Source organism: Lethenteron reissneri, chromosome 34, assembly GCF_015708825.2.
Source record: "Lethenteron reissneri isolate LAM-NWPU_2019-01 chromosome 34, ASM1570882v1, whole genome shotgun sequence".
NCBI classification, from domain to species: domain Eukaryota; kingdom Metazoa; phylum Chordata; class Hyperoartia; order Petromyzontiformes; family Petromyzontidae; genus Lethenteron; species Lethenteron reissneri.
Genome location: NC_083812.1, coordinates 16351935 through 16360762, shown reverse-complemented (window position 1 = coordinate 16360762; position 8828 = coordinate 16351935). Strand labels below are relative to the sequence as shown.

The 8828-nt window shown below is 47.7% G+C and overlaps 1 protein-coding gene across 1 annotated transcript in view; it reads right to left on the bottom strand.

Annotated features, from left to right (window-relative positions):
- The window catches only part of LOC133350498 (cadherin-23-like), a 222572-nt gene that overhangs the window by 47538 nt on the left and 166206 nt on the right, over nucleotides 1–8828 (bottom strand). The window contains exons 30-33 of the mRNA XM_061564838.1: nucleotides 6754–6902; nucleotides 5607–5742; nucleotides 4460–4590; nucleotides 3–267 (exon numbers count right to left, since the gene is read on the bottom strand). Coding sequence (XP_061420822.1) covers nucleotides 3–267; nucleotides 4460–4590; nucleotides 5607–5742; nucleotides 6754–6902 — 681 coding nt within the window. The remainder of the gene's footprint in view (nucleotides 1–2; nucleotides 268–4459; nucleotides 4591–5606; nucleotides 5743–6753; nucleotides 6903–8828) is intronic.

The following is an 8828-nucleotide window of genomic DNA, read 5'->3' as shown; positions in this document are numbered from 1 at the left end:
GCGTCTCACGGTAAGGTTGTTGAGGTGGAAGAGCGCTGCGGCCTTGGCGTCGGTGTCAGGGTCGAGGCGGTACGAGATCACGGCGAGGGCGTCGGCCGAGCGGGCGGCCACGCGCACCACGACGGTGCCAGGCACCGCGGCCTCGCTCAGCGCCGCTTGGTACGCGGCGCGCGAGAAGGACAGCTTCTCGTCGAGTTCGTTCTGCAGTGACACCCGCAGCTCGCACGACGCCGTATGGAACGGGGGAGCCTGGTCGGTGGCCACCACCTGCGGAAGGAGGAAACAAACAAACCCGAGTGGCAGGACGAGACGTCGACACTCCCTTAGAGCCCGCAGGAGCCGTCCGGCCAAGGGGTGTCAGCCAATACGAGGGGGCGGTGTGGCCAGCACCACAGCCAACTGCGTTCATCACCCCATTGCTTGGTACTCATTTAAGGCTGAGTTGACCTCACGGAGGCTCGTGGCAGATTCACAAAACACTCACCGCTGATGTTAGCCATGGCCGGGAATTGAACTCGGGGCATTGGGTTATGAGAGCGGTACGATAACGCGACACTACCGCTTCCCGTATCCAGCGCACGCTGTGAGAGCCCATGGAGGTTGTTACTGCATGCAAGGTGGTGGTGTCACAAGAATCACATCTAACTACCTTAGCCGACTCCATGCTAGCATTTACACTCTGCACTGGGTACTCATTTGAGGCTGAACTGACATAGGGACGCTCTAGGACGGGTGCAGATACTACTTCCCACTGATAAAGTGCGGCTTAAAATTGAAATCGATTGTAATGCAAGTGTGCAAACCACTGCCCCACACGCTGAGACAACGATGTTTAGTTTGATTCTAGTAACAAATTGGAAAACTACCCCATACAATGCAATATATACACAACTAATTTACAGCCTTTCGTCAATCCACAACTGGATGAAGAAAACCTCCATGCCGTGTAGGCCGTGAGGTTTATTTGCTAACGTGACTTTTGCAATGTTCAACATTACCCTGTTCCTTAGCAATGGTTTGTACTCCTGCCCCGACTTAGAAGTCATAAGCCACCACGAATTTTTGCACACAAGCTGTCTCACCTGGGCATGGGTCCCAGAAAACGATCTGGCTACTCTGGTGGGCCGCGATTTGGGAAGTTTTGGGAACCGCTGTTTCTAAACGACAGTCGGGCAAGCAGCTCGCAACTTGCTTGGGGGTTCAGTCAGCCCATCATCCCTCCATGTTCGATTAAAATGAGTACCACTTTTTAGGGAAGTCAACAGTGGTTGTTGTATGTGTAGACTCGCCCCTGCCATAGGAGCATGACGTTTTAACCATTGGCTCAGGGCTGTAAACATGAGATGAGCACCAATGCCTCAATGCTCATATGAGCAGGAAATGGCTTTGACTTTGACTTGTGGACTAAAAGCAATAAAACAGGCCACGTGCGTGCACTCACCATAGCTGGCCCTGAGGAGGATAATCGGTTTAAGTACCACTCTGAGCCACACTGGGAGCTGCGATTGGTGCTTAGCGAGGAGCACCGAGCTCTTCCGCAGGAACTCGGCCCTCCAGGGCGACAGTGGACCTTTAATAACCTGTTAGGCTCGCGCTAATCCCCTCAACAACGGCCTCGCACAGCTGTAAAGGAGCCGAATAGGGCAATAAAAGCAGTTCAAGTGTGCTGCACGGTAATCAAGGATAATAATTAAGGAACATTAGCGCAGGTAACGGTTTCGACCACGTGCTGTGGCAGTTGTCCCGTCCACATATATGAGGAGAGTGCGAGCGTTGCAATGCTTCTCCTTAAAATTGCCACGGGAGATTAGACCAAGCACAATGAGGCACTGGCAGCGGATGAGCGAGGGAAGGTGCCAGTTGAAGGCTCCTAATGCTGCGCACGGTATGGCGCAGCACGCGCATTGCGGCGGGCTAAGCCGTAGGATTTTGCCGTTGCTATGGAGGGATTGACGTGAATGCAATATCATAAAAAAAATGCATCGACGCCAAATAATGATTTGTACAATTTGGGCGGCAGAGTGGCATGCCAACAACATTGAGGTTCGATTGTTCCCGCGTTGGCGAGGTGTTATCTCCCTCGCCTCGTATATGGGAGAACTTGGGTTCGATCTCTACCCTGACACCTGTATATTTGTAGTTTGCATATTCTACCCGTGGTCACGTGTATTTTTCTCCAGGTCCTCCGGTTTTTCCCTCCACATTTAGAATAATGTATTTAGAGTATTTGGCGGATATAAATTTCCACGTGAAAAGCCACTCCGTTGAGGTATCATTTGTGGCCAGGTCGATTCTGAAAATTAGCTATATAGCTCAGTGGGCCTTACATGGTAAAATAAAAGTTTAGTTGAATCGTTTTAGTTTTAACTCGGGCACTTTTCTGAGCGGAGTTTGAGTGTTCTGCCCCTGATCTATATGGGGTTCTTTCGGGTTTTCTGGTTTCCTCCCAAAATAAAAAAAAAGTACAATTTGACTGGTATTGGCCAACCATCCCAAAGCTGTGAATTTATAGGCAAATTACTTGATTGGGATCACACGAAGCAACATTACCCCCACTCACAAACTTGGCAGGACAAACTCCTGAAAAAAGAGTCTTCGGACAGTTAGGCAGTCCTGGGTAAACAATCACAGTAATAAAAGCCCCAAAAAATGCATGGCTCTATTTTCAGTACCCAAAAAAATTAAATACTGCATTCAAATAAGAATTGGAGGAGCAAATCAAAGTGTGCCGATTTAAAACCAGCCATCAGAAAATATTTTTAATATTTAATTCTCATCAGGCCTCATGGTGTTAGGTGCTTGTTAACTCTATGTGCTACGAAGAAGGGTATTGTCCGAAACGTCGGCTATTATATACATTTTAATGCTACAGTGTTATTGACGAACATGTAGAGGTTGTATTGGTAATTGTGCTTGTGCACCACTCCCAATGCAGCGTCATCAAAATAAAAAAAAAACTTAATCTCGCTGAGGCTTTCCTGGTTAAATTATGAATTACTATTATTATTGTTAAGTTCTTTATCTTTCCCACCGACAAAAATGCGAGTCAGCAGTTTCAGGGCAGAATCGAGCGTGTGTAGCAGTTGGGGACGTGGCTCGTGTCTTCAGTTTTTGGCCGAGTGATTGAGGGATTTTGACCCAGATTCTGATGTCACGTTCCCTCTCCCACCTCCACACCGAGCACACAATGATGGGAAAGTGCGATTTTACCACCAACCCCGCACACCTCCGTCGCCGTTTCTCCGCCTTCAGGGGTTTATAAGTCACAGAAGAGCATCTAAATAATCTAATGTAGCGACGAAACACAATCAGCATCTCAGGATGCTGTCACAGCTGTTTGTGTAAAAATGGGCTATCCCTCAACTGCGTTTCATTGAAAACAATTGGTGCTGTGAACTCCATTTTCTAGGTTACATAGCCAATCTTATTCAATCCTGCTTGTTAACCCAGGTCACCCTTGCAAAAGAGGCAATGTTTCATTGTCTCGATGGGTTTATTTAATCTCTTGGTTAACTAAAGGAGACTACGGCTGGTGTAGCATTCACAATATTTAATATCACACATGCTTCTAAAACACTTGACTTGTATACAGGATATATACACACACTCATTGATCCCGGTTTATCTTCATGGACTCTTGGGACAAATGCTGTAAGCACAAAGCACCTATTAAGGCTGGCAGGCAATGATGAAGTGGTACGGCTAACACGTAGCCTAACCACCTTTGTTTCCCCAGCACTAATATTGATACCACGCATCATTGTTAATGTATTCCGAGTTGGCCTAAATCAGTCCAGGTTGAGTTTCTGGTCGTGGATGGATTGTCAGGGATCACACCCAAACTGCAGGGATCACAACATAATTCATTCACCACCACGTAGTCACTCCCAGCTTGATGGTACATTAACAACCGCCATTTGCCACTAAGTGGCGGTGACATCACCACGGCGCTTGTTCAGGCTAAGTGCAATTTAAGTCCACGTGAATCGTTCAACCCCCGCTGGCAGTAGGTCACGGGACAGACTCAGGTGCCATGGGTTGACTGACTGAAATGGTATGGGTTGACTGACTGAGGTACATTAACACACACAGAGACAGGTATACAGGGTTATCGCGGTAAATATCCTCCTGGGGCCAGGTGGATTATTATATAGCAGGATCGTGAGAGATGGTGACAGCTTTGAGATGCCTTCATCCAGCAGCAGATTGACTATGGCTGATGTTGATGCCTCTGCATTTCATCATTCACATTCACAGCTTATTTTGCATAGGTAACTTGCTTTGTCTATGTTGTACAAATTGTAAAAACCAGCATGGCATTTTCATGCATGGTCGCGAATCACTTTTCACGGGGCGCGACTTGGTGCACGCATGGTGAAGAGTGGGAACCGACGTTACTTGACAAATCGGCGTGATGTTAGCAACACCGGCCAAGCGGTGTGCCGAGTGAACACCGCACCATGAGCAGGTATTCAGGGCGCGTCTCATAGTCGATCGGCGCCACCGTCACGATGAGGCCCGTGCTCTCGTCGATGCCGAACGTGTCGTTTCCTCCGGACGCGATGGAGTAGCGCACGGTCCCCGCGTCGCCTGCAGTGGTGACACGCGACCACAAACCGGCTCTCAACGCGGTGCTCCCACCGCAGCAGCACCCAGAGCCCAGAGTCGAGGGCCAGGGGCTGCTCATGGCTTCAGTGAGGGGAGGCCTCAGCCTTCTATTTCAAGCTTTTATTGCTTTCCATAGGCGGAGTTTGACTTCTATATTTGGGGTGGGGGGGGTTCGCTTTGTCCCTCACATTAGGAATCGCGGATGCATGTAATAAATGTTTTTTTCTTATTTGTAAACATCTGAAATTAAATTAATACAGGTGTCTAGTTTGGGCAGGACGTTGCTCCCCCGTGCCCCCTCTTAAACTCCGCCCATGTCGCTTTCCAGCTGAGGCAGAAGATGTTAATGTAATTATTCTGTCCGTCCATCCATCTATAACGAGGGCCACTGTAAGACTCGTCAAGATAGTTCAATATGCGATCATTCAATATCTCCGATTGGCTATGTATGGTGTGAAAGAAGTTTAACATAATACAACATGAACAAAATGTTATTATAAAGTGATGTCGCTATTCGGAACCCATTGAAAACTGACCTAACTGATTAAATGGTTTCCCAAATCATGAAGGTACCAATTGCCACAGTTTTTGAAGTAGGCCATAAAATACTGGAATTGAACCCATGTCACCAGAATTATAGTGCACTGAAGTATTTTTTATATGATTGTTTTTGAGTACAGGCCCACAGGCACAAATGCCAAATTAAACATCACACAATTGGCATACACAACACAAATGCAAATATACCCTCTGTAGTCTTAAGTCCAGCATGGTGGAAGCACCATTGCTGGCCACCTTTATGTCCTCAGTGGTGAGGTGTACACTCTGAAGCAGGTACCCCTTTAAGGGAGGTCCAAAACCAGTTCAGATATCTTTCACCGCTGATGTTATCTGTGGCAAGGAATGAAACTGAGGTCACTGGGTTAATAGCACGGTGTACGAACCACTACAGCACCACTCTCCCATTATATGCACACACACGTGCACGTCACACACACCCAGGTCACGGTCCATTGCCTTGACGACGATGACCGAGGTGCCCACGCCGGCCGTCTCGCGTAGGCCCGTGCGGACGTACTGCTGCTGCGCGAACGTCGGCGCCTCGTCGTTCACATCCTCCACCACCACCGTCACCTAGCAACCGCACGGTGCACAGGCCCGCCAACTTCATTAGGCCGGCGCTGCTTCACAACCGCACGGTCGCAAGCGAGCACCCTCCCGGGCTGCCAGCGCCGATGGCTGGCCGACTCCCACGCTCGCTCGCCTCTGCGCACGCTTCCGCTTGGCAAGCAGCCACTTGCAGCGCTAACCTTGCCAGCAGCAAAAGCGCCGTGGCATTTATCGCCACCAATAAACTTCACAACGGCAACTGTTGACTGCACTCACTCTTGTTGTTCTGTGGCTGTGCCGCAAATTCCCCGTGCGGCCAATGGGGAACTGGCGCACACTGAATAATAATTCTCAATGTAAAAAAGTGAAGGAAATTAATTTAAAATGTCCTTGCATTTTGTAGTGCCTGCCAATTATATTTTATTTTCTCCTGGCAGATATATGCTGAGCTCCATGCTTGGCGTGCTGAATAAAAATCCCAAAGTCTGTCAAGTGCTCAATCACAAGATCTACACTGTGATTATACGCCTGTCCAGGAAAGTTCCACCATTGTCAAGACACATCAAGGGATTATTCCTGTGTACATTTTGGCCAAATTATTTGGAGCGTATCATTGTGTGTGGAAGGAAACCACTAGTGTCTGGGGAAAACCCACTTGTGGAAGGGGAGAATGCTCAACCTTCACCATGTCAGCCTGTCAGCAAGCCGTACTTCCCCTCCAGACACCTCATTAACCGCTGAGTTGGTCTCGACGTTTCACCCTTTCACTCTGTGTGACACGGTGTCACCGTATTCCCGTGCATGTGCGGCTCTCGCTACTTGCTCCGCAGGCCTCTCTAACCCTCGCATCTCAAAGCGCGACGGCTCAGCTCCGAGCACCCCCGCACATTCGCGCCGCGTGAGATGACGTGAACTCCCGCGGGGACCTCTCCCTGCGGACTCCCAGCACTTGCTTACGGCGCCGGTGAACCCCCCCCCCCTCCTCCTTCACCTCACCCTCCACCTCCACCCCCACCTCCCCCAGCGACTCCTCACCCGGATGATGCTGCTGAGCCCCACGCTGTCATTGTTGAAGGCCTCCACCTGCAGCACGTGCAGGGCCACCGTCTCGCGGTCCAGCGGCGTTGCGCCGCGGGAAATGAATCCGCTGCTCACGTTCACCAAGAAGTTGCCGTCTTGGTTGCCTGCGGAGATGGAGTCGGTGGCGCGAAGGCACAGAGTCCAGTGCAGGATTGTAACATGAATATATATGTGGTTATTCCAATTGTGCTATCTGTAACCGCGTGATCAGATGAAACAATGTCCAGCACATACCAGTGCATCACCATCTCACGTTAGAGAACAAACTGCAGAAGGAGATATTTAAAAAAAAACTACTTCTGAGATCCTTTTAAGTTACCTCTTGCCCATAAAAGGGGCACTTTATTTTTGCATACACCAACATAAAGATGTTTATAACGTGGGAATCAAACGGATATATTTTATTCTAAGATCTGAAGTTTTACTACTTGAGAATGTGGATTAGTAGCGGGTGGCCTAGCCCAGGTTTCAAGCCCAGGCCGAGCCACCTGGCCACTCCCAGTGGATGTCCCTTCAGCCCAACTCTCGAGTCCTGGGGCTTGCTGGTTTCGGAGCATTGCAGCTAAACGCACTTTATCCTCATAGGACCTCTTTTGCCAGTACCAAAATATACTAATAGGGGTTTTCCCCTTTTTTCTGGCAACAAAACTGACACCTATTTTGGTACTGGCAAAAGAGGTCCCTTGATGTAGCTGCTCACCCCGAGCCCTCATTACCCTGGTAGTGCGTTGTCTTGAACTGTGCGCCTTTTGGCGTCATCTGGTCGAACACCATATGAGACGAGGCTCCAAAGAAAGCTGTCGCTGGTGTGGACCAATCAGTTTCAAAGACAATGCATAAATTACCAGAGTATTAAATTTCGATTTAAAGCTTTCGTGACTGCAGGCATTCATCTTCTTGGTTCTTTCGGTAAAGTCATGTAGAAGGGAAGTAATAAAATAATAAAAATAAAACATAATAAAATAATTCTCATGACGTTTCGGCCACAACGCAAGCAGCCGTCCTCAGGTGAAACCAGGTCTGTGGAGGCGACAGCGTCTGAATGAAACAGCACACGTGCTTGGAGCATATATATAAGCTGGGTTGGAAGGGTGGGGGAAAGGGCGCCTTGACGAAAGAATTTGCATATCAAGAGGAATTTAGCATATTTATGGGAAATGCAGGTATGTGATTAGTACTACTTATGTCCGTGCATTATGCAGGATTAGCAGCATCCAAGGGAGGGGATATGGGAAATGCAGGTATGTGATTAGTACTACTTATGCTCGTGCATTATGCAGGATTAGCAGCAACCAAGGGAGGGGATATAGGAAATGCAGGTATGTGAATAGTACTACTTATGCCCGTGCATTATGCAGGATTAGCAGCATCACAGAGAGGGGATAGGGGTAGCATTAATAAAGGGAAGAGGTGTTAATAGTATGTAGCTGCAGTAACTAAAACCACCACTTAAACAACTAAAGTATAAACTACATAGTATCATCATTATACTAAATATACTCTACAATAGGCTGAGTTACTAACAGTAAGTAATTCATTACAATTCTACGTCGTAAAAAATATAATACGCTTCCATCTAAACGTTATTCTCTTACATCACACGAGTCTACACCGTACTATATACTGCCATAGACAAACCCAACATTAAATCATATACTGTATTGCTATAAACCACCCTATACCTTATCCATTGTAATATTACACTATGTATTATTCTACCCACCCTAATCTATATCACACTGCTGTATATTCACTATACAATTACGATACTATATATTACTTTGTACATTGTATTAAGCATATACATTTTTATACTATTTGTTATTATACATTGTACCGTTGACGGTCGTGTGAAAGATACTAAGAGGAAGAAACAAAATACGTCAATGCAGCGGAGCAAAGAATCCATTCCCTGCGGAGGATACAATGCCAGTGAGTGGAACGCGGTCTGAAAGTCACCGTAAACGTGAACACAATCAGTTAAGATCCGAAATGGTTTATTACGTCCTTCCAATGATTGCTAAGCCAGA